The sequence below is a fragment of the Mauremys reevesii genome, linkage group 1, assembly GCF_016161935.1.
Source record: "Mauremys reevesii isolate NIE-2019 linkage group 1, ASM1616193v1, whole genome shotgun sequence".
Lineage (NCBI taxonomy): Eukaryota > Metazoa > Chordata > Testudines > Geoemydidae > Mauremys > Mauremys reevesii.
In genome coordinates, this window is record NC_052623.1 from 270,738,263 (window position 1) to 270,763,977 (window position 25,715).

The following is a 25,715-nucleotide window of genomic DNA, read 5'->3' on the forward strand; positions in this document are numbered from 1 at the left end:
ATCCTGACGTCAGGAGGAAGGAGTGTATAACGTGCGAAGCTCAGGGTGCAACATCACACACGCCAAATATTTTCAATTCATCAGGAGCCTCCAGCAGCCCGACGAGAGGAGGGAGGGGAGAGAAGAAAAACCCCGGAGTGAGGCTGAGCGTGAGAGGACCGCTGCTCCCCGCAAGGTAATAGCGGAGACTTCATCCACTCTAGGCGCTGAAGCTTTGTAAATTACAGCTGCAGGAGGGGTTGTAATTGACTAGGAGGGGAGGGGAAGCAAAATGCGTTTGGTATCCTCTGAAATACTGCCCTAAGAGACGTAGGTGTTTAATCTCCGAGGATGAGTCACTGCACAGCTGTGCTGAGATTGAGGAAAAGGTGTAAAATTAAATGTGAATTAACTTTCCCCTCCTATTTCTCTCTTCTCCCCCTCCCATACCTTTTACAAAAAATCCTTTGGCATCAGGAGTAGTATTGTGTGTGTGTGACTTTTTTTTTTTTTTTTCTGTGGGTGAATAGCTGTAATTTTGTCATCGAAGACTGGGATCAGCTGGGCTATGTCTCGTATCTACTCTGTCATTTTCAGAGGGAGGGGGGGTGCGATTTGTTAAAACCGCTCCTTAATGATGTTTTAAAGAGGGTTTGTTTTGTTTTTTGACTGACTAAAATTGTTTCCTGCAAACAGCAAGTCAAACCTCCAAAGGAGGAAGGAAGAGGGTGTCTAGAGACATTAGCTTGAGGTATTAAAACAGCCACTCTTCCCATTAAAAACAAGCTGGGTATCTTTTTTATTATGCTTTTTTTTTTAAAGGGCTAATCAAGACTCCATGATGGCTTCTCTTTCCAGCCCCCACCCCTTTGGCACCGCTAGCTTGTTTGTTCTCTCTCCCATCACCAGCCCCCAAATCCAGTAGCCTAGCACTGACTGAGGCTTTTATAATCTAGCTATAAAGGTGACATTTCTATTTTACCACCAATTGGGCTGTTCTGTTGTAGACGTGGCTGTTTCTCGGAGGGGTAAGTGTGCTCAGCTCAAGGGAGGGGAGCTTTAAATCTGGAATCCAGTAAATGGTTGATTTATTTATCTTATTGTGATTCATCTCCCTAAAGGAGCAGTTAACATCTAGGACATGTAAGTGAAAGTGCATTGCTTGTGATGTGATTTCACTCTTGCTTGCAGGACACTATAACCAACCCAGGCAGGGATAAGAGGCTTTCATTAGCATTGGGTAGAGACAGCATTTATAAAAACCTGCCAGACACCAGAGCTCTGATCTGACAAGGAGGGAGAAAGGAAGAAAGAATAAGGGCAATCTGTAAACCAGTGCAGCAGACCTGTTTTATAGGAACCTATTTATTTGATCACTGCATTTCCCAGATGAATGTCCATTAGAATAATCACCCATGGGAGCAGCCCATTCCGGCTCTCGGACCAGTGACCTTAAGTGGGTGTGTATATAAGGGGGGGGGGATTAAAATGTAATTTTGTTACTGAACTCGGAGGACAAACTAATTTTATGTGTGTGTAGACCTATATCAAGAGAGAACTGGCTGTCTAGACAATTTGGTTTTGCGGGGTGTTAGACCAGCTTCATGTGTGGCTACAGGCCAGAATGCTTCTTTCACTTTTCTCTGCCCATACTACCGCTATCTCCTTGCCTGAGTCCAGGGTGTGCCAAGAATGCTTTCTAGGGTGAAGGAAATACACATGGTGGTCTCCAGTTTGGCAGCATGCTCCCTTTGATGCAGTAGTGGGCGGGGGGGGGGGATTTTCAGTGAAATGTTGCAGGGATCAGCCCCTTCTTAAAACGTATCATCTTTATTCATGATCTGGAAGAGGTGGCAAATAGCACAAGGAAATGTGTGATGGTTCTAAACTGGGAGGAGTTGCAAACACTAGCAACCTAGATAAGTGAGAGAGATGGGCAGGAAATAACTAAATGAGATTCCAGAGGAAAAATCTGAAAGCAGCTAGTCTCTGGAAGGGAGAAGCTAGGGAAGCAGGAATGCTCAAACAGACCAAGGTGTGAGAGTGGACAGCACATTAGATGTGAATTTGTGATGGGCTATACCCACTGGAAAAGCTGATGCAACTTGGGGTTGGATGTGCAAAGGCATCCAATTAGAGAGCAGGAATGTAGCAGTCCCGTTTATTAGATGTCTTTGGTGCAACCACCCCTGAAATATTGTTGCCTTCTGGGCACCTCCTTACCTGAAAGATCTTGACAAATTGGAGGAAATATGAAGAAGAGCAACAGAGATGATTAAAGGGCTTGAGGCACTGATTCACAGGGACAGATTAACCAAACTAGCTATGTAGACAGTAGCTTGGCTGAATGACATCTGAGGGATTTTCTTTCTCCCTCCCCTCAGTACAGGAGCAAAGGGGGCTATTATCTTTTCAAAAGCATCCTTCCCATATTTGGAGGCACCCAAAGGGTGTTTAGTTAAAGGAGGTCACAGCCAGCTCCCAAATGAATGTGTCTATATTTAAAAGAGAGATTTTTTGTTTGATAAATTGTGGGCCCTTCCAATGAATTGGATGAATGGGACACAGGGAGCTCTGGATGAAAGCTGATGTGTCTATAGCCTGTCTTGATTAATTGAACTAGGTTTTGCATATTCTTTGGTAGAACAGTCTCTTTTTATGTCAGTGATGCTTGGAAATGTTCCTTTTTTCTTTCTTGAAGTAGCTAAGGTAGCTGTCACTCATGCTGCTGCAGGAGAGAGTAAAACTGCAGGGTTCTGGACTATTGCACTGCTTTTAATGAAATATAAGGGTTGGTTGTTTGTTTTTAATTAGAACACAGGCTGCTGAGCCTGCTCTGCCAAATGAGCTCCAAGTGCGAGGCCTGGACGCTCAGGTCCTGGCCTCGGATGGCTTTCACCTACTCCTACTGTCCAAGCAAAACCACTGAGTTTCTGTTCTCCTCCAAAGGGAAATGCCTGTGGGGAATGAGTCTGTCAGCCCTAGGCAGGGAGCTGTACTGGAAAACCTCTTGACTTCTTCCATTTTGTGGAGCTGCGTTGGTGCACACAGCACTGTGCCATGGGAGTGACCTGGATTCCCTTCCCTTGGGCAGGTCTGTTGTTCAGATTTCCATTGCCAAGGCTGGTAGCGGTTGAAACACTTGTGAAGGAAGCACTGTTAGCCCCATGGCAGAGGGGAGCATGGCTGTTGGGGGTGTAGAAGAGGAGCAACACAAGGTGCTTTTCTCAACAACTCTCCCCCACGTTGCCTGATACAGCTCTTACGCGCAAGAATGTGGCTGCTGGGATCTGAAGGGGAATCTTTCTGGGGAGGGGTATGAAATAGGCTTTCTCTGTGCTCCCAAGCCCCTCTGCATCTCCCTCTGGCCAGATGGGAAGAGCAAGGACTCTTGTGCTGATACATTCACAGCTCTTCCAATCCTCTAGTGCAGGAGTTCTCAGCCTTTTTCTTTCTGCCCCCTCCCAACATGCTATAAAAATTCCACAGCCCACCTGTGCCACAACTGGTTTTCAGCATATAAAAGCCAGGGCTGGCATTAGGGGGTAGCAAGCAGGGCAGTTGTCTGGGGCCCCATGCCACAGGGGCCCCCACAAAGCTACGTTCAGCTTCCGCCTCGGGTGGTGGGGCTCATGGGCCCCGAACTTCAGCTCCATGTGGTGGGGCTTCAGCTTTCGGCCCTGGGCCCGAGAGCGTCTAAAACACTGGCCCTGCTGGGTTGATCCCCTGAAATCTGCTCATGGGCCCCCACAGGGGACCCCAGACCCCTGGCTGAGAACCACTGCTCTAGTCCATCTTTGCCATGGCTTTAATTTCCTCCGTTCCTTTGTTTGTGGTGAGGCTTCAGATTAGGTTGCGGTCGGTATGACTATCCCATAGTGACCCATTGTGCTAAGGTTTCCACCCTGCTTGACTTTTGAGCAGACTATCCCATGTCTTGGGACCCTTAACAGGTCTCTGGAATGGGGGAGGGCTCTCGTCTTTCTGAAACAGAGAGTGTGGATTGCTCCCTTGCAGCAGAGATGGATGTGGAAAGGAGGGTCCCTTCCCTGCTTGTGATGCCCACAAGACAAATACTAGGACTGCTGTCATGAGGTGTCTTGGCATCGTTGGTGCCTGAAATAAACTCAGGGCACTTGAATGGGACAGTGGGCATTAGCTTCATGGCACTGCTGTGTGAAGCTGGATGCTGCCCTGTGGATTTGGGAATGTACGGGGAACACCATATGTAATTGCAGATGAGGTGTAACGTAATCATACCTGGCATTCCCACCTCAGCCCTGCCAAATGCCCACACTCCTCAAAAGGAGACCCTGAGATGCAATCTCTCATGGTGGGAAGGCTGGACTAGGTGATGCCCTTTGGGTCCTGTCAGTGTTGCTATTTGACTGGCCCTGGTGTCTTGCTAATCTCAGGAGCTGGTGGATTGGAAGTTGCTGGGAGCTGCACAGGCTGTGGGAGCCAGGACACTGGCTGGCTGCCTGGCATCCCTCCCTGCCAGACTGCCTCTGCACGGCCAGGCACTCCCCAGGTAGGGCAGGCAGCACAGCTCTGAGCTGCACCCAGATGCATTTTTGCCTCTCCCCTGAAGGAGCCCAGCCCTGCCTGTGGAGGCAGGCACCAATGAGATGCTCCCCGAGGAGCTTGCTTGCTGCTGCCCTGGTGCTCCTGACTTTGCTGCTGCTCCTTAGCCCAGAGGCAATGGGTGGGATGGTCACATGCCACCCCCCACCTTGAAATTGTGCTCCCTCCCATCATCAAGAGTTATGTGTCATCTCTATTGGCCGATTACGCCTGGGGGAATTCTGTGTGTGCGCAGAATTCATGTGCCATGCAGAATGTTTTTTCCCCACAGAAAATACATTCTGCTGGAGAGGTGCTGTAGTTATGCCTTTCACCCACCAGGGGCTGCTGTGGCACCAGAACAGAGAGCAGTCACTCCCCAGCCAGTCCCAGCTGTGGATAGGGGAAAGAAGAGGTTGCCTTCCTCTCAGTGCCCCGCTCATGGGGCCAGGTCAGGAGGCCCAAGATATGGGTTCGGGGACAACACACAACAGCATGGGGCTGCTGGGGAGTCACAGACTGGGGTTCAGAAGGGCTAGTGGGGGCATTGGTGCTGGAACAATTTGTACTGCGGGGTGAGGAGCAGAGAGCCATTGAATCAAACTGTAAACCCTGTATATGATGGAAACCTCTTCAAGCCAGGGGGTGCTTCAGCACCTATGTTTGAGCACTGAGGAGTGTGGGGGACGACAGACTGGGGTGGGGGCTGAATGGGAGTGGGGGTGCAGGGACACATGGGACTGGGGCGCTCTGGGGCTGGGAGGGGGCAGCAGCAGCTCCAGGCACCAGCGCTCCAAGTGCATGCCTGGGGCGGCAAGCCACGGGGGGTGCCCTGCCGGTCCCTGCGAGGGCGGCAGTCGGGCAGCCTTCGGCGGCTTGCCTGCAGGAGGCCTCCAGTCCCGCGGATTCAGCGGCAATTCGGTGGCAAGTACGCCAAAGCCACGGGACCGGGGACCTCCCGCAGGCAAGCCACCGAAGGCGGCCTGCCTGCCGTGCTTGGGGCGGCAAAAAAGCTAGAGCTGCCCCTGGGAGGGAGGGTCACATGCTGCCTGGCACTCAGGGGGTGGGGGGTTACAGCCACCGGGGGGGGTGCTCTGGGTTCTGGCAGGGCCTCAGGTGGGAGGAGCGAGGCCTTGGGTGTGGGCTAGCCTCCCTGAGCAGGCTGGTCACCTGCTGCCCAGATTCAGATGTGCCTGACTTAATGGGAGAGGCTGGGGTCAGTCAGCATCTGCACAGTGGAGGCTCCCTAACAAGCCCTCCCTGCCCCCAAAAAACTGTTCCTTACTTCTCCCACCCATATCCAACAACCCTGTAAGTTCACACCCAGGCTCCTTCCCAGCAATTACTTGCCTCTCCCTCAGCTCCTCCGTTATCCCTGACTTCCCCAAGCCTTTACACCGCTTCTGAGGGAGGCGGGAAATATGGTTCTGTACCGGAGTTTAAATGAATTATTACCCAGAGTTCTGTATGAATAAGCCTAGCAGGGAATCTACTTGTCAAAAAAACATTTCCTGAATCTCTTGTGTTGTCTGTATTGTTACAGATGTACTTGCTGACAGGTATTTAGAAATAAATTACCAAAATAATTGAAACTGGCGTGATTATATTGTTTTGACAAATAAAATATGCAGAACTTTGCCAAATTTTAAAATACTCTGCACAGAATTTTTAATATCTTGGTACAGAATTCCTCCTGTAGAGTGCCATGGGAATGCTGAGCGCTACTTTATAGCCCATCAGCTGCCTGTGTGGCTCTTTCTGTGACAGCCTCAATCTCTGCCTCCAGTGTCTCTTCCATGTTCTTACAAAATGTCCCTTCAGCCCATCCACTTAGGCTAGGGACAAGAAGCTTGTGTGGGGGAATCTTGGTTGTCATGGGTCTGCCCCACGGCCTCATAAAACAATTGAAGAATCCCAAAGAAGTGACAACACAGAGATTGACGTGTGGTTGCATGACGAGGCATCAAGGAACAGGTGGGAGATGCTAATGGAAAACAGCATTGGCTCTGCCAGCAACTTCCTGTGTTTCCTTCTTGGCTAATGCAGATATTTGTGCCTTTTGGAATGAGATTTTTTTTTTTTCCTCCCCAACACTTGGCTTCTCTTTCTGCTGGAGCTTGCTTATGATGTTCCTCTCTCACGGCCACAGAAGTGGTTGTGATGTTACAGGCATGGTGTTGGGTGACTGACTGCCCTCCAGGATTGACTGGGGGAAGGCGGAGAAGGTGGGACCCCAAGGGAGAGGAAGAGACTTGGGCGGTGGGGAAGATAATCCCTTTAGTTTCAAATGCCAATATCTGAGCAAAGGGAAACGATGCTACAATAATCCCAAATGCTGAGCAGGTGGAATATACAGAGATTGTTTTATATAAATGTTAAGCTTTGTCATTCTATTGGGGTGGGGGTTGCGTGGCTTGAGGTCTGTGACTGCCAGTGACAATCCAACAATGCCTTAGGCGGGGGAGTGACAATTAGAACCCACAGGAGATGAGGTTAGGCCAACAGAATATTATCTGATTTGGAGTCTGGCCAGGATCTTATTGTGAACAACCCTAATTTTGAGAAGTGCCCTGGGATCTATAATGACCGCCAGTGACCAGAGCCCTGGCTTCCCATCCTTTGTAAAAGACTGGGGCAGAGGTGAGCAGGCTTCTACCGTGGTCCAGTCCGTTTTGGAGCCCGTCTCTTGAGTCCCCAGCCCCCACCTCTCTGCCTGTTAGGTGGCAGCAATCCCTGGCTGTGTCACGCAGCGGTGCGGCTGGGGGGTTGGCACAGATTCCCCTCCTTCAGCCTTCTGTGTTGTTTTGCAGCACGCTGGGTGGTGTTTCTCAGAGATAGGAAGCTGTCCCTCTGCCAGAGCTGCGCTCAGTGCTGCGTGTGGGAGGGGAGGGGAGCACACATAGGAAGGGTGGCGGGGCCGTCCAAGGCCACAGGAGCAGACAGGAGAGAGGCAACGCAGTTGCTGGGGCACAAACAAGCCTGGGGGATTGACCCTTGGATCCAGCAAGAGCCTGGCAGAGGCAGAGGAGGTGAGAAATCACTGCTGCGGGGGCTGATCTGGAAACCAGGGGCAGCCAGGAGGAGGGGGCAAGAGAAAGGCAGGTGTTGGCTTTGGCTTAGTCTAGGGACAAAGAGGATCATCCAGTGAGGCTTGTTTGCAGACTCCCTTAGGGATGGAGTCTCCAAGTATACGTGTCTGATAGACAATGTGATGGCACCCCTGTGAGACTCTTGGCAGGGAAAGGGCAAGCCCTCAATGGGAGTGGGTCACTGGAGGGCACCGACAGCCCAAATGAGAGCTCGGGGACAGGTCTGAGGCAGGCTGCCTAAGCTGGGCTGTGGTACAAAGTAATGAAGTGCCATTCTCCAGCAATGAGAGACATGCCACTTCTTGGAGATCACGGTACGTCCCAGGGGAAATCCAGCTTGCTCGTCTGATCTGGCCTCCCCACCTCTTCCTGAGTCTGAGGGCAGGATCTGAGTGTGGGGGCGGAGGGAGCCCTCAGGCATTGTTAGAGTTCAGATGCCAGAAGAAGGGCAGGAGCTGTTAGTTTATTTCAGACTGATCTGACTGATCTCCCATTGTCTGACATCCCCCATGGGGCTGCTTCTTGCACTGAGGGACTTTGGGGGGGGGTGCCCAGTCTCTGTACCTGCCTCCAGTTAGTTCTGGTCCCTGCATGCTGGAGGCGTGCCTGACTAGTGGAGGGTGGGGGGGGGGAGAGAAGGGGGACGGGACGTGTCTGTACGTGGACAACATTATTTCAGTCTTGATTACTGCACTGCCTTGCTTCCTGCAGGGATTAGGGCAGGCCGGGAAGGTGCTTTGTTGGGACTGTGCCACTCGCCACTGCGCACGTCCTGTCTGACATCGCCTTTTCCAGCACACGGATGTTTCGGCCTCTGCTGCCCAAAGAGCAGGTCGCACGGTGTCCTGCAGGCCTGGATGGCTGATATGACACCCAGCCTGTCGCTTCTCAGCCGCTGGCTCAAGTGAGCCCTGAACTGGCAGTGACTCAAAGCTGCTGACTGTTCTGTGGTCCGTGTGTAAAGACTTGTGGTGGGTTGGAGGGGGTGTCTGCTAATTTCCTAGCAGACAGGGGTCCTTGTTATAAAGAGTCACCGACACAGCTGGCTCCCTTCTTGGCTATTTGAGCAAAGAGGCCAGAGATTGCCATGAACAGGGCCAAAACTGAGCATGGAGACAGACTCCTCCTCTAGGCCAGATCAGGAGGAAGGCCTGGTCCGTGTGGGTAGGGAAGCCAGCAGTGCCACTCCCCACAATGTATCTGTTCTGTGGCTATACAGGATACTACTCCAGTGCTACCACCCCAAGTGCTCAAAGCAGGAGCGTGGCTTAAAAAATTCAAATAATAACAAATACTGGGGTCTTGTTCTTTGCCATCTGAGTTTTGAGCCTTTCGGTGACACTATCGTCATGTTTTTGAGCATTTCTCCGCAACCAGGAAAGCTACAAACTTTCTTTTAAAGGAGAGCTGAGATTCTCCTGTAATCCCTTGGCTTCATCAGCTGGAGCTTTATGCAAAACGCCAACTAGTGCAAATCATCTGATAAAACCAGGTGTTGGCAACACTGCCATGCTCTAGGGCTGGACAGCATTCAATTCATACCCAAAAGCTGCTGCTGCGTTGTCTCCTGAGAACTTCCCCACCCCTCTTCCCATTCACTACATGAGAGGCAGGGAATGGATCTGTCACTAGATCTAGTGACATATGACCCTATGTTCCCCAAAGATACAGCACCCAAAATGCCAGCTGTATCCTAGCAAAGACCTATGGTGACGTGCTTGCTTCTTCCTGGAGGCTGGTCACATGCCTTCAGAGAAGGCAAACATGGCATATCTGGAGGTAAAATCAGGGTTAATCACTGTCCTTAACTGGATTGAAAGCACTGGTCTCAAGCAGGCACAATACAGGTGCTGGGCAACCTTCCTTGCACAACTCTGTCAATACATTTCACTTGTGAGCTGCAGTATCCCCTGCTACTGCAGACCTGACCCTGTCCTTGCATCTGCCAATATACCTCCGTCTAGACATCTGGAAGGTGCAGATCACTGTGGTGCTTGGCACCAGAATAGGAATGAAGTGATGCAAGAAAATTAGCATAAGAGCCTCCGAAGCAGAAAACTCTGCAGTGCAGCTTACTATGTCCCTTCCTGCTGTTCTAACCCTGAGGTCCTGCTCTTCCTCCACCCAGCTCTCTCAATGCATTTTGACTAATTTGTTTTCCCTACTGGGGCTCTCTCTCTCCCCCCACCCCCGAGCTCTGCAAGTGTGCTGCTGTTTTACCCCAAGCAGGGCTGGTCACAGATGGTTGATCAAAGCTTTTTTGACTAAAAGAAAAGGGGGCTCAGCTAGAGGGTTCTGTCTTGGGCCCAAAGAGGGCTGGAGTAAGGTATTGTGCCCTGATATGAGAGGCCCCATGGCCTGGGGCTATGTCTGCCCCTGTGGCTCCATCCCAACTTGGATTGGTGATAGCAGGAGGACCCCTACTCCCTTCCTAGAGAGACAGGGGCAGCAATATGGGGCCTCTTCTTCCCTACCCTCCAGAGGACAGCAGGGATTCTGTCATCTTAGCCCTCTGGAGAAGCAGGGGTGGCAGACTGGGATCCCCCTAGTACTTAACTCAGCAACCAGGATCTACCTGCGTGGGTGAAAGGGCAGGGCCCCTTGCACTCTTTCCTGTCATACCCATAATCCCTTACTGGGGGGATTTTAGCTGACTTTGGAAGAACCCTGCTAACAAGCCGGGGGCAGTTCACACCTCTCAGAGCCACTGTTCCAGGCTGGCTGCAGACTCCAGCAGCTGGCTCTAGATTGCTAAACGTGACCCAAGCATAACTAACCATAAGGGCTGGAAACTCTTATTAAAACAAGCTGCCCTGCTGATGTGATCACATGACTCCAGAAACTGGGGCCCTAGATGCACCTCTGTAGTGCTGCTCTCTTAATCAGGCTGTCTGGCTAAATCCAGATCTGATCCAGGTTTCAGAACTGGTGTGCCCTTGGGTCTCTGTGTGTGTCCTGTAGGCTGTAGCTCTTAGAATGGAGCGGGCCAGAGGAGGATGTATGGTACTATTTTGTAGCAACTGCTGCTTCCCCTAGGGGAGAAGGAAGTGGAAATAGACCCCTCTACCGAATATAGGAGCCAGAGGGCTCTGGTGCAATCGTTGGAGTGATGGTGCAAGAAGTTACCTAATCCTGACGTTTCATTTAAGTGGAACTAGATGACATTCTACAAACAGTCAAAAAGTCCCATTTCCCACCCCCCTCCCCATGCTATGATGTGAGCCAGTCTGGTTCCAGTGAGAGGAGAATGGTAGGACGCAGGAAAGGTGGATGGGGCTGGGAGAAGGGACAGTATAGCAAATGTGTGGCCATTTGGAACTTTGATGTCTCTCTGCTGCACACTATGACTGTTCAGACCTTCCCCTGGGGATGATGGGTGAAGAAGGCTGATCATACTGCTCCAAAAGCACAGCCCCCTATGTCGATCTCCACAGATAATTAGCAGTATAAGGCCTATGATGCATCATCATACTCAGACCTTAAGGCCAGAAGGGACCCTCAAGGTCTCAACAGATGCTTTGTTGTATATCACAGGCCACCAGCAACCCCTTTCCTCCACCCTGACTACATCTACCACTGAAATTAGCCCAAAGTATTACCAATCCCACAGGAGACTGGCAGAGACCTGCGGGGGGGAGCTTCGCCTCCCTCTGCAGCATGGGGCACAAGTCATTTGCAGGTTTAAACTAGTGTAAATGGTGGAGTCTCTGTAACTTGAAGTCTTTAAACCATAGGGTGACTAGATAGCAACTGTGGGGAAAAATGGGACGGGGTGGGGGATAATAGGTGTCTCTAAGAAAAAGTCCCAAAAATATGGGACTGTCCCTTTAAAAATGGGACATCTGGTCACCTTATTAAACCATGATTTTAGGACTTCCTTAATCTCTGGCTGAGTTACTGGACAGTCTATTACAGGAGTGGGTGGGTGAGGTGCTGTGGCCTGTTATGTGCATGAGGTCAGACTAGATGATCATGCTGGTCCCTTCTGGACTTAGTCTGAGAGTAGACTCTTATGTGCCATAGGCAGAGATTAGGAGAGACCGAGGTGCACCAGTGGCTGAGGCCCCCACAAGGGCAGGGAAATGATTGTGAGGTAGATGCAGATAATCCTGGCAAGTGACCTGCACCCACACCACTACAGAGAAAGGTGAAACCCCCACCCCCAAGCCTCTCGGTCCCTGCCAATCTGACCTGGGGGAAATACCTTCCCGGTTCCACAGATGGTGATCAGTTAGGCCCTGAGCATGTGAGCCAGAACCAGCCAGGAGGGAGGGGGGGGGGGGAAAGAAATATGCTCGGTACCACCTCAGAGCCTGGCCCCACCTATCCAATGTCTCATCTCCAGTGGTGGCCATCCTTGATGCTTCAGAGGAAGGAGAGTAAAATAAAACCCGCACAGAATTCATTGTGGGAGTGTGTGTGTGGGGGGGGAGAATCCCTTCCTGAACCTGACAGGTGACCCACTGACACCCTGATGCATGAGCTTTAGGAATATAAGGCATCAACTGGAAGTGAGCCCCCGGGGCAGCCGAGCCCTCTCCCCGGCCATCACAATCAGCCCCGTCTTATATCTGCACTAAGAAATTTGTCCAGCACTTTCTTAAAGCTAATTAAGTGGTTTGCCCCCACAGTTCCTAGTGGGAGGCTCTTCCAGAACCTTGCCCCTTGGCTGGTAGAAGCCTTCTTCTAATCTCTAGCCTGAACTTTGTTCATGGCAGGTTTATACCCATTTGTTCTTGTGCCATCATTGTCCTTTAGTTTAAATAGCTCTTCACCCTTCCCTCTAGCAGTGTATTGATAGAGATCAAGCATATTCGCTCTCAGCCTTCTTGCTAGATGCAGCAAGCCAAGCTCTTCCAGTCTCCTGTCATCAGCTAGGCCCTCCATTCCCCTGACCATCCTGGTAACTCTTCTCTGCACCTGTTCCAGCCTGAATTCATCTTTCCTGAACGAGAGTGACCAGAACTGTACATGCTATTCCAGATGAGGTCTCACCAGAACAATGGTATTAATGCTTCTCTACTGATTGGTTCTGTTTCCACCTAGCAGAAGGCAGCGTTAGGCATCGGCACTAGCCGGTTCATCACAACAGGAAGTCCGTGAAGGGGATGAAGGATGTGGAAGGAGTCGGGGGGCTGGCGAGGAAGCCGGGGAAGGACCCAAGGATGATTTGAAGTGGTTAGGAACATGGCGAGGAAGCCACCAAAGAGAGTGGGAGTGATGATGAGTTGTGATCTCTGCTTGCCATAGCTGTGCTGGCAAAAGCCTCTCTTGTCAATGTGGCTATACCAGTGAAAGCACGGCTTTGCCAGTACAGCGGTGCCCACGTTAGAAGCGCTGTGCTGGTATATTGGGAAAGCACTCCTAGCCTAGGCCAGGCCCGCTTCCTAGAATGAGAGCAGCATGGCCCCACGGAAGCTGAGTAAAGGGTTTGGGGGGATCCCAAGTGGCAATGGCAGTGTTCAGATGGGAAATGACTAAGGTATGGATACAGGCGTCGTCTAGGCCAGAGCCAGGATGAATGCTGGCAGCATTCTGGGCTCAGCAACTTGCAGAGAAAACAAAACCTGTGGGAGGAGGGTGGGAGTCTTCTCAACTCGGCTGCTTTCTTCCTGAAACTGGAACTGATCTAAAAAACTTCCCCAAAGCCCTCTGCACCTTCTCTTTTCAGAGTGGAGGGAGGGGACCCCCTTTATCTGTGCACCAAGGACTCTGTTCCTTCCTCAGGAGGCTGCGCATGAGTTTGGAACTGAATTTCAAATCTCTGGCTTTCCTGGGGTGTTAAATGAGCCCAGCTGGAGGTGGTGGTGGTTTAATTACAAATTGGGGGCATGGTGCTAAGCTAGCCTTTCAAAGCTTTGTTCCCCAACACATGCAAACCGCACCTACCCATGAGCCCCGCCAAGCCAGTGGTTTCTTTCTCACCCCTCCCCTGGACAAAAGTGACTTTTCCTTCTGGAACCTGACGGCATCATGTTCGCAGCCTCTGTACAACTGCCCTGCTTCCAATGCCCACAGCCTGGTGCAAGCGCTTTGGAGGACAGGATTAACATTCAAAATGATCTGGAGAAATGGTCTGGAGTAAATAGGATGAAATTCAATAAGGACAAATGCAAAGTACTTCACTTGGGAAGGAACAATCAGTTGCACACCTACAGAATGGGGAATGACTGCCTAGGAAAGAATACTGTGGAAAGGGATCTGGGGGTCATAGTGGACCACCATCTAAATACGAGTCAACAGTGTTACACAGTTGCAAAAAAGCAAACATCATTCTGGGATGTATTAGCAGGAGTGTTGTAAGCAAGGCACGAGAAGTAATTCTTCTAATCAACTCCACTCTGATTAGGCCTCAGCTGGAGTATTGTGGCCAGTTCTGGGTGCCACATTTCAGGAAAGATGTGGACAAATTGGAGAAAAGTCCGGAGAAGAGCAACAAAAATGACTAAAGGTCTAGAAAACATGACCTATGAGGGAAGATTGGAAAAAATTGGGGTTGTTTAGTCTGGAAAAGAAGACTGAAGGGGGACATAAGTTTTCAAGTATGTGTAAGGCTCTTACAAGGAAGAGGAAGAAAAATGGTCCTATCCCCAGAACAAGAAGCAATGGGCTTAAATTGCAGCAAGGGAAGTGTAGGTTGGACATTAGGAAAAACTTCCGAACTGTCAGGGTGGTTAAGCACTAGGGAGGTTGTGGAATCTCCATCTTTGGGGATTTTTAAGAGCAGGTTGGACAAACACCAGTCAGGAATGGTCTAGATAATTAGTTCTGCCATGAGTGCAGGGGACTGGAGTAGAAGACCTCTTGAAGTCCCTTCCAGTTTTGATTCTACGGTGGACAGCTACTCACATGGAGCATGTCCTGGAAATCCACTTACCCACACTGCATGAGGGCATGATCACTTTATCCGAGCTGGTGCCAGCTAAGTTCTGTTTGGGATGATTTCAGGCATGTGATTAGATAAAACTAATACATTTGTCTCTGGCATATCATCGTGCCGCTACCTCTGAAGGGGTCTGCTGCACCAGAGGCTTAGGAGTCACTCATTCGCTGCTGCAGTGCAAAGGCCTTTGAGCTGGACTGTGGCAGCAGTTTAAATGCAGAGCCATAGAACAGTCTGAGGTGTGAAATAAACCCCAGCTCCCACGGAGCTGCCCTTGGGATTTGCCCAGGACACCCCTCCATTTGGGAAGTGCTGAGCTCTCCCCACATGTTAAAGTGAACGTGGTTTAAAAACAAAACAACCCCCAAAGTGATGCATCCACAACAGCTGCCTCCCGGTGACATCATGTATACACATCAAACAGAGGCCACTGAATTGCCCAACAGGATAGAAATGTATAAAAACAACCTCTCCAAATGCCTCTTGCGCCATCAGTAGTGCTAGCTCTGTGCAATTGGGCCAAGTGCCAAAAACAGTTGAGATGGCACTCATATGGTGACTTCAAAATGAGTAAACAACTAACTCTGGGATTCTGATAATGCAGGGGTGGGGAAACTTTTTGGCCTGAGGGCCATATCTGAGTATGGAAATTGTATGACGGGCCATGAATGCTCACAAAATTGGGGGTTGGGGTGTGTGTGTGGGGGGGTGAGGGCTCCGGCTGGGGGTGCGGGCTCTGGGGTGGGTTTGGGGTGCAGGAGGGTGCTCTGGGCTGGGACCGAGGGATTCAGAGGGGGATCAGGGCTGGGGCCGGGGGTTGGGGCCCAGGATGGCATCAGGGGTGCAGGCATAGGTGCCAACTTCTCATGGCGCCAGTGGGTGCTCGCACCCCAACCTCACCATGACTCCACCCTGGTCCCGCTCCTGTCCCACCCCCATTCCAACCCCTTCCCAAAACCCTGCCCCTATTGGACCCCTCCCCATATACCCACCCCAGCCCCGCCTCATCCCCTGAGCACACTGTGCTCTTCCCTCTTCCCAGGCTTGCCGCGTGAAACAGCTATTTTGCAGCAGCAAGCGCTGGGAGCCAGGGGAAAAAAGTGGCCACGTGTCATTTTCGGGGAGGATGCAGAGGTGAGCTGGGGCCTATGGGTCCAGGCTCTGGGCAGTTCTTACCTCAAGCAGCTCCCAGAAGCAGTGGCATGTCCCTGCCCCTGCGGCTCCTATGCAAAGGCTGGGCCAGGCAGCTCCACATGCTGCCCTGTCTGCAGGTGCTGCCCCTGCAGCTCCCATTGGCTGTGGTTCCCAGCCAATGGGAACTGCCAGGGCAGCGCTTGGGGCTGGGGCAGCATGCGGAATCCCCTGGCTTCCCGTATGCATAGGAGCCAGAGGAGGGACCTGCCGCCGCTTCTGGGAACCATGCGGAGTGGGGCAAGCCCCAGACCCTGCTCCCCAGCGGGAACTCAAGGGCTAGATTAAAACATCTGGGGGGCCAAATTCAGCCCCTGGGCCATAGTTTGCCCACCCCTGTGATAATGGCTCTGATTCTGATTTCAGCTGAGGCCAGATTGCCCACAACAGTATCTGATTTCTCATTCTTAGCGTAAAGTCCGGCACCTGAGTGTTGCCAACTCTTGCAATTTAATTGCTTGTCTCTCCAAATTTGCTGTCTGTCTTAAAGCCTTAGCTTTATTATGTGAGACTTTCTAGCCTTCGTGGCAGCAGATAGAAGCTTGAGAACATGAACACTAAAGGTTCTAAAAACAGAAGGTCCCCCCACGCCCTCAATTTTTAAACATCTTATATTATGCCAATCTCACGATTCCTGATTTTTGACTGTGTGCCGAGTCTTCATTTATTCACTCTAATTTAAGGTTTTGCGTGCCAGTCATACATTTGAACGTTTTTAGAAGGTCTCTTTCTATAAGTCTATAATATATAACTAAACTATTGTTGTATGTAAAGTAAATAAGGTTTTTAAAATATTTAAGAAGCTTCATTTAAAATTAAATTAAAATGCAGAGCCCCCCAACCGGTGGCCAGGTGGGTGCCACTGAAAATCAGCTGGTGTGCTGCGTTTGGCACACGTGCCATAGGTTGCCTACCCCTGATCTAGACCATCCCTGACAGGTGTTTGTCCAACCTGCTCTTAAAAATCCCCAATGATGGAGATTTCACAACCTCCCTAGGCAATGTATTCCAGTGCTAAACTACCCTGACAGTTAGGAAGTTTTTCCTAATGTCCAGCCTAAACCGCCCTTGCTGCAATTTAAGCCCATTGCTTCTTGTTCTATCCTTAGAGGTTAAGAACAATTTTTCTCCCTCCTCCTTGTAACAACCTTTTATGTACTTGAAACTGCTATCATGTCCCCTCTCAGTCTTCTCTTCTCCAGACTAAACAAACCCAATTTTTTTTCAATCTTCCCTCATAGGTCATGTTCTCAAGACCTTTAATCATTTTTGTTGCTCTTCTCTGGACTTTCTCCAATTTGTCCACATCTTTCTTGAAATGTGGTGTCCAGAACTGGCCACAATACTCCAGTTGAGGCCTAATCAGTGCAGAGTAGAGCAGAAGAATTACTTCTCGTGTCTTGCTTATAATACTCCTGCTAATACATTCCAGAATAATGTTTGCCTTTTTTTTTTTTTTTTTTTTTTTTTTTTTTTGCAAGAGCATTGCATTGTTGACTCATATTTAACTTCTGGTCCACTATGACCCCCAGATCCCTTTCTGCAGTACTCCTTCCTAGGCAGTCATTTCACATTTTGTATGTGTGCAACTGATTGTTCCTTCCTAAGTGGAGTACTTTGCATTTGACCTTATTGAATTTCATCCTATTTACTTCAGACCGTTTCTCCAGTTTGTCCAGATCATGCGTCTTTCTGAAGAGCCACCTGACAGCAGCAGCAGGACCACCCGGGGGGTGGGAGGGGAGGCAAGTGGGGCAATTGGCCCCAGGCCCCACAGGGGCCCCACGAGCCCTGGCCCGGCGGTGGTCTGGGTCTTCGGCGGCATTTCGGCGGTGGGGGGGCCCTTCAATGCTGCCGAAGACACGGAGCGAGTGAAGGGCCCCCCACCACCGAAATGCCGCTGAAGCCCTGGACTGCTGCTGGGGGAGTACAAGCGCTGCAGCTCCCTTGCTTTGCCCCAGGCCCCCTGAATCCTCTGGGCGGCCCTGATCAGCAGGCATAGAGGAGCTTAAAATCTGCATGGAAACCTTTACAATGGGAAACTAGAGAGAAACTACTTCTTCCATCCGTGCAAGGTGGATTGGGAAACAAACTCTGTGCTCCCAAAAAAGGGCATCTGGGTGTTGAGTCAATATCCACTTCTGCTCTGTGGTTCAAATCAAAATTACTTGTTAGCGTTGGCATTAGCATTATGTTAGTATCTAGTGCCCTGACTGAGATGGGGGGCCCAGTTGTGCTAGACACTGTACAGCAGCACAGAGTCCTTGTCCTGAACAACTTACAATGTAAATGGCTGAGGCAAAGGGTAGGAGGGGAAATGGAGGCACAGGGGGGTGAAGTGACTTGCCTGGGGTCACGCAGCAGATCAGTGGCAGAGATGGCAGGTCAATGTTCTATTGCCAAGTCCCAGGACAAGCACGACTTTTCTAAAGCAATAAACTGATGGCTTTCTTTAAAAGTTGGGATCTCTCTGTCTCAGTGACGGTGTCATGTGCCTGGGCACGGCCAGGCTGAGTGGGGAGTCCGGTGAATAGTCACTCTGCAGCGTGTTTCCCTCAAAAAGGCATAGAATCACAGAAATGTAGGGCTGGAAGGGACCTTGGAAGGTTGTCTAGTCCAGCCCCCTGCACTGAGGCAGGACCAAGGAAACCTAGATCACCCTGACAGGTGTCTGTCTAGCCTGTTCTTAAACACCTCCAATGATGGGGGTTCCACAACTGCATTGTGATTTTTTTCTATTGCCTGAGTATCCTTGAGGGGTCCCTCTGGAGCTTTCTAGCATATGGAAAGTGTCTGGGTAAGCCCCGGTAGAAGAGGAAGGATGGGGCAGGGGTACCTCAGCTTACAGAACCATCACTAGATACCGTTCTAGCTCTTTCTTTCTTGTGTGGGGATAAAAATAGCTTGAGACTATTAGCTTAGCAGTAGGAGATTAAGTGGGAAGGCGACGGAAATGGAGAAGACTGTTAAAAGAAAGAGGTGATGACAACATTGTAGTTGACGTCAATGCCAGTTTGTGAGGCACAGCATGAATCTGGGATGACAAGACAAAAACGGAAATGATTCTATTCAATGGAACAGCTTCCATGGGGTTCACTTTCCTTTGGGCCAACTCAAAATTAGCCAATTCTACGTGCCTGGATGTTCACAAAGCTTACGTAGATGGGTTGGGAGGGGGGATAAAGGTTTGTTTCCTCCAACGGCAGATACATTTCTGAATGCTAGTATAGAAACTCTTATTCGTATTCCAGTAGCACCTAGATCCCAGCAGAGACGAGGGGGTGTTGTGCCCATACTGATCTCTCAAATCTACTCATGGGATTTAGAAAACAATGGGAGAGATTTTCAAAAGTGCCAAAGAGATTTGGATACTCAAGACCCACTGAAAACCAGTAGTAGTTGTGCTACTTAACCTAGCTCTACACTAGAAAAGGTGTGTTGGTATAGCTAGGCTGGCAAACCCCCCTGGGGTGGATGCAGCTTAAATTGGCAAAGGAATGTTTTTGCCAGTAGAGCTTATACTGGTTCCCAACGCAAATAAGCTACACTGATAAAAGCACTTTGTGGTGTGTTGGAATGTTATAACAACGGAAAATGTCAGAATAACTGGCTCCAATGGAATTATTTAATCAAAGATTCACACAGGATGCAGAAAGAAAACATGTCTTCCCACACCCTGGGATGGTGAAGAGAAGGTAGTTTGGGCCCTTCCTCTGTACCTGCTGGAATGCTGGCAGCGTTCATTCCCAATCTAACTCCCCAAACCTCTGTCCCTTTATAAGGTGTGAGACAAAGAACTACCTTTTTGGAGGGAAAAATACTTCCCCATGATTAGTTTCACCCTGTTTTGCTTGTGATACCTTATCTTACCTAATTACTTATGGCATTTCTGTCATGGCTGTCCCAGGTTCCATGACTGAGTTAGACTAAAGGGCTTTCTGATCCGGTCATTATTACTGACAGCTGTGGCAATTGGCAGCTCTTAATGAGTTAAACACCTTTCAGTGGCTCATTTCACCCCTTACAGAAAACATTTGCAATCACAAGTATCTCTTATTGCTCAGAGACCATAATTAGATCCTAGGCATTCCTTACAAATTACCCAGTCTTATTTATTATAACATACTTCTGTAGGTACCTTTCATTATTTGAGGGGTCCCTTCCCTGGGTGTCTGGCTATATTAGTAAGGTCAGGGTAAAAGATTATACACATTCCATTACTAAATTCATTGTTTCCTTCACCCATTAGGCTCAATTGAAGGACAAAGTACTTTTCCATTTCAGTAGATATAAGGCACTAAATATATTGATTCACAACATAAAAAGGACTTTGGTTAGCATATAACAATGATGAGAGTTTAACATTATAAATCATAAAGCTAATATTTACTACCATCTTTTATGCTCGTACAACCACTGCTACACTAAGCCTTTTGCTGGTATAGAAATGTCACACACAAATCCCACCCCAACTGAATTTACTATATCCGCAAAAGTTTCTAGCGTAGCCCTGCCCTAAACCACCTCTGAAAAGTCCCACCCCATCTGTCTAACCAGTGGGAGTTACCAGTAGCTTTGTTCTATAGGATGAAATTTTCAAAGCCTGCTAGGGGAGTTAGCTGCACAGCTCACATTAATTGCAATGGAGGTAGTGGAGCTAAATCCTCCTAAATTCACCAGGCAAGTTGTCGGAAAAATTCCAGCCCCTACATAGAGAATATCTGAAGGTTCCTTCAAGCAGAAGTAACAAGGTTTTGCTCCCTCCCGCAGCTCTGACTCTCAGCAGTAAAGGGATTGGAGATGGGTCCCTCAAGACAACAGCAAAGTCAATAAAACTGAGTCAAATGGGCAGCCAGCGGCAGTTCTTGCAGCTCTATCCAGCCTAGTCGCTCTCTGGGTGGGGCCCATCTCTCCAAGGACGTGGGTCCTGCAGCAGCAGCTACAGACAGATATTTTCTAACCACAAGGGGGGGAGAGATTACCTTGATTTTCCCCCCACACACCTTGGATTACAAACTGTACCCAGTGCTTAAGTGATCTGACAAACGTGTGTGTGTGGGGGGGTCTCATTACCCCCATATGTGTCCATTCACCTGCCCAGCAAGTGATTCTGGCCCCACCAGTTGTCCCCAGACTCACCTCTGCTCCTTCTGCAGATCATGGGGTTCTTTACCTCCCTTTCCCAGGCCAGTGAGGGGTGGGAACAGGGTCCCCTCTGCCCCCTTCCCAGGCTGGATGCTGCAGGGAGGGAGGGAGGTGAAGCCGTGACCGTCCTATTGCTCACAGGAGCAGAGGAGGATTTGGGACTACCCAGAGCCGCTGGGTGCTTTCCACATTCTCCTTTGCCCTCCCCTCTCGTGAGAAAGAGTGTGGGTTCCGGGGGGGTGGGTGATGAGTGGGTTGTGCCTGCGGCTGTGGGGGTGTGGAGCCCAATCTGGTGGCTGCAGAAGCGATACGACACAGGAGCTTTTGTAAAAAGCTGTGCTTAAAGCATGCCCCACTGTGACCCAGCTTGATTTCAAAAACCACCACCACCCTTGTCCCCAGGTCTGCGACCCATTCCCACCCTGCCTGCACCTCCATGCTGCTACCGCACACTGGGGCTTTGGGGTCTGTACAGACTCACAGGGAACGCCACCGCCTACCATGTTGCCAACATCACCTCTACAGCACCCAGCTTTTCCTTGCTGATCTCCAGCTCAAGCACTGGCCGGGCCTGGCCCTGCTCATCTATGAGATAGGGGGCAATTGGCTGCAGCGCACACAGTCTGTTCTCTGTGTGTTAGACCGTCTCTTTCTCTGCTTTGTACCATAGGCTGAAGTAAGAGCCAAAACTGTGAGCTCGCTCTCGCCTTCCAGTTGCCACTTTCCCCTCCAAAAGACGGATCATCCTGCCAGCCACGCCATGTCTTCAGACCCAACCGCCCCTCCGACCGTCCCAACCCTCCACTCCCCGAAGTCGCCTGTCTGGCCCACCTTCCCCTTTCACCGGGAGGGAAGTCGGATCTGGGAGCGGGGCAATCTTCTCCTCCGGGACCTGCCCAGCCCCCTCCCCACCAAAAGAACCAGAACATACTCTGCGTAAGTATCTGGCTTATGCCGCTGAGGGTCGGACGGGGTGGTCACTGCACAAGGGGCGATAGGGCAGAGTATAAAAATCCTGTGAACTGCTCCAATGTGGGGGAGCAATGGGGGAGATTGTGGCTGCTGTTTGTGCGTGATCACACCCAGACACCCACTGGGGCGGTCTCCCTTTGCTGGTTCAACCACAGTAGCTCACAGACAAGCAGGTATTCCCGGAGCTGTGCTGACCTGGATGATGCATACACACAAGGACTAGGAAGCCAGGGGAGGCACGGCCATGAAGTGTGTTTTTGAGTGTGTGCTGCAGACGGGGGAACAGCTTATGTGTAACTGAGCTGGCACTTGCCCTGTGGTCTCTGCAAAGGGGTAGGTCAGGTGTGCATGTACTGTTGCACACCAACAATGCTCATGGTGAACAAACTCCAACCCGTGTGCCTGGGTGCCCTAGGCAAGGAGGGGATCTGGTGCCTCCACAAATAGCTCCCTTACCCACCCACCCAGCTGGTTCCCTACTGTCTTCTCCTCCTCTAAACAGAGGTAGCGGTGTCCACTCAAAAGTGCACAGCAGGTGCTTCTAACTTCAGCCCCCACTCCCTCCTAGAACCCTCTGCACTAGTTAGTGATGCTTCAGAGGAGGTCCGGAGGTAACACATGCAAAGGATTCTAGGCTGCCAAGGACCCCTCCCCCCCCCACCTCCCCCCACCATTGCATAAAAATGGGAGCTGCCCCTTAGCAGGATTGGGGAGCAGATGGCAGACGCTCCAGGGCTGGTGAAGAGCTGTCTGGGACTGGCACTTTGGTGGGTGATTGGCAGAGTGCTATTCCAGTGGTGCCACTTTAACATATGGCACCCTGGGCTGCTGCTGCCTCCCTAGCCGGTGGCCACCTGACACAGTGAGTGCATGGCTGAGGCCCACTCCTCCCCCGCTGTGTGCAGCCCACAGAGCAGAGGTTGAGAGAAGTGCTCTGTGTGGCATAGGGGGCCCAGCCCTTTCAGTCGCATAGTGACTGATCTACCTGCCCCCCTTGAAGGGAGGCTATTGACTGGCTATGGTCTGTTAATTTTGTAAATAGCTGCCTGATTTCTGACCCAGGCTTTTCCTCTTCCACCCCCTACCTCCCCGCTGCAGTGCCAGCAATACCTGGGGCTGACTGGATGGGTTTGGGATTGTCCGTTGTGGAAAACCACTTCTGGCAGAGGAGAGGGTCCTAAAAATCTGCCTCCTGGTTGTAACTGCAACCTTGATCTTCAGCGAGAACATGATTAACAGTGTCTGTCCTGCTAAACTGAGTGGCATCTGTGGCAACCAGAAGACCCTGTAAACAACTGACACTTTTTCAAACAAACTCGCTTCTTTATCCGCAGTGTGCGGTTCTAACTCTGGTATTAAGAGCTTCAGTCACTTTTAGTATCTAGCTTCTTGGCAGATGGAATCTATAAAAGATACCCATTACTCCCTGGACTGCCAGTTCTGTGGTCCTGGGAGCACAAGACTATGATCCTAATGGTAAGGGACACCATGTTGTTTAGAAAAGTGGCGACACAACCCTCTCCTGGGCTAAAGATGTGGTGAGACTGGTTGGTCTGGCTCCTTTTAAGTAGCACTGCCCAATGGTGTCTGTTTTTGGAGCCAACTGTGAGACTAACTTCACTTCTTTCCCCCATCCTCTCTCCTTCCCTAGGACGGCTCGTGCCTCCGCTGGCCCTGTCTTCAAGGGCGTCTGTAAGCAGTTCTCACGCTCCCAGGGCCACGGCTTCATCACTCCAGAGAACGGCACAGAGGACATATTTGTACATGTGTCTGAGTGAGTCCTGTGGGGAGTGGGATATAGAGCCTTTCACCTTGAGGGTATTGCTAGGTCTGGGAGGACTGGATGTCTGAGGGGACTGCCAATGGCACAGGATCCTTTAACTTGGAGGTCACTGGTAACAATAGATGGGAATGACCAGAAATTGTTGCCACTTGATGGCTGTTTGGGGCCTGTGAGAAGTGAGTTTGGGCTAGAGGGGCCAGGGGGATCTCAGGTCAGTTTGTTGTGGAGATGCGTTCACATCACACAAATGGCCACAATGACGGGTGTTAACTGAGGCATGAGGGCTAGCTGATGAGATTGGTTACGGAGGCCTAGGACTGGCTAAAATCTCCGGGGGAGGGACGGGATGACTCCACTTTGCCCTGCCCCTTTCCAGAACTGGGCTTTCTAGGTTGGAGGCATAGTGTGTATCATCGAAGTGCACACACTGCTGCTGGCTGGGCAGTGCCTGTTCTGGGGATAAAACCTTCTCCAGGAGTCTGAATCCTGTGTCCCACCGCAGCAAAACATGCACTAAGGCTGGGACTTCCAAAGGGGCCCAGGGAGTCAGGGGCCTGAATGCCACAGGTGTGAGCTTGCTTTTACCCCATTGAAGGACTCCAGATAGCAGGACTCAGCCTGGCGCCCCTCATGGCGTCATCTTGTAGCCAGGGAGAGGAAGGGCTGTCACTGCAGCTCTGCCCACCTCTATAGAAAGGGCACAGCTGATGTCAGGTCTTCAGGAATGAAACATTTGTCCCCACTCCCCCAAGAGCAGCCTGTGACCAAGGACATCACTAGTTCCTGATTATTTTTTTGGCTTAGGTCTCGTTTCAGCCCTAACCATCTGCCATGTCTTCCTCTCTTCCAGCATCGAGGGGGAGTATGTCCCCATGGAAGGAGATGAGGTCACGTACAAAATTTGCCCCATTCCACCCAAGAACCAGAAGTTCCAGGCTGTGGAGGTGGTGCTCACCAACCTGGCCCCGCACACAAAGCACGAGACGTGGTCTGGCCAAATAATCGGCTCCTAGGCTTTGGGTGGAGTCTACATGGGCTGGCTCAGTCTGGAGGCAGGGTGGGGACAAAGTCTGGGACAGCTGGCTTGGGGGGGGAGAGGGGCGGGATCACATTTATTGTTTGCAAAGTGACATGTAGCCGTATCCATTCTGTGTCTTTTATAAGATTACATTCTTGTTTGTAACTGTGTCTTCTTGAGGGCGGAGGGAGAGGCAGAGCTGCTTTGGGGCAGATTCCCACTTTCCTACATGTCATGAACTTGTGGGATTTCCTGAAGGATATGTGCAGAAGCGCCTGTTTTGTGTTGGGAGAGGAGAGGTTTGAACCCAGCCAGAGTTGATGTCAAGTTTATCCTGCTGCCTATGCGATCCAAACTCACCCCTCTTCCCTGATCCCAACTCCTTCAGGAAGCTCCAGATCCCCCATGCAGGGGGCCAGGACAGCCAATGTTCCAGCCCCCTAACTCCCCCAAAGCAGGTGCTAAGGAGAGCCAGGGGGAATGAGGGGTGGGTAGCAATATCCCCGGAGAGAGTGGGCAAGGAGGCCCTCATCATTTGAGGGGCAGGGCAGCCCCACAGCAGGGCCGGTGCAACCACTTACGCAAACTAGGTGGCCGCCTACGGCGCCTAGTGGTTGAGGGTGCCTAAAAGCCCACTCAGGCGAGGAGGTGGAATGGAGGTGAGTGGGGAGGGCTGCCTGCAGTAATGGGAGGGGGGGGGGCGCACAGGGGAACCGCTCCCTGTCCCAGATCACCTCCACTCTGCCTCCTCCGCTGAGCACACAGCCCCCACTCTAAGTCTCCTCCAATCAGGGCCACAAGCCTGGGAGGGGAGGAGAATTAGAGCAACACTGGCATGCTCAGTGGAGGAGGTGAAGCCGAGGTGAGCTGGGGCGAGCTCCCCAGGCGGGGTTAGCTGCTGTGGGGGTGGGGGTGGGGGGGGGGCATTGTTAGCTGCCACAGGTGGGCGGGGTTAGCTGGGGAGGGGGGTGGCACAAGGTGGAAGTTTTGCCTAGGGCACAAAACTTCCTTGCACCGGCCCTGCCCCACAGACTCTTAAAGAAGCAGGTAGATTGAAAGCTCCAGTTAGGGGTTCTAGAGTCTTTCCTGGGA

General features: G+C 50.9%; 1 protein-coding gene across 3 annotated transcripts; it reads left to right on the plus strand.

Moving 5' to 3' along the window:
• Positions 1–25,201, plus strand: CSDC2 (cold shock domain containing C2). Of its 3 annotated transcripts, none has more exons than XM_039491297.1 (4): positions 1–175; positions 21,521–21,786; positions 23,474–23,596; positions 24,456–25,201. In XM_039491297.1, exons 2-4 carry the CDS (start codon positions 21,611–21,613, stop codon positions 24,616–24,618), a joined length of 462 nt encoding a protein of 153 aa, XP_039347231.1. In that variant the 5' UTR covers positions 1–175; positions 21,521–21,610; the 3' UTR covers positions 24,619–25,201. The 3 variants fall into 3 exon arrangements, with proteins under 3 accessions (XP_039347231.1, XP_039347251.1, XP_039347241.1); XM_039491317.1 differs by lacking the exon at positions 1–175 and adding an exon at positions 889–1,007; XM_039491307.1 differs by lacking the exon at positions 1–175 and adding an exon at positions 7,440–7,571.
• Positions 25,202–25,715: the final 514 nt, after the last annotated feature.

What these genes read in the sequence shown, in the direction of transcription:
- CSDC2 (XM_039491297.1), top strand. Translation starts at nt 21,611, where the DNA reads ATGTCTTCAGACCCAACCGCCCCTCCGACCGTCCCAACCCTCCACTCC. An exon ending in AGAACCAGAACATACTCTGC is followed by an intron (nt 21,787 to 23,473) that starts GTAAGTATCTGG and finishes CTCCTTCCCTAG; the next exon opens with GACGGCTCGTGCCTCCGCTG. An exon ending in ATATTTGTACATGTGTCTGA is followed by an intron (nt 23,597 to 24,455) that starts GTGAGTCCTGTG and finishes CCTCTCTTCCAG; the next exon opens with CATCGAGGGGGAGTATGTCC.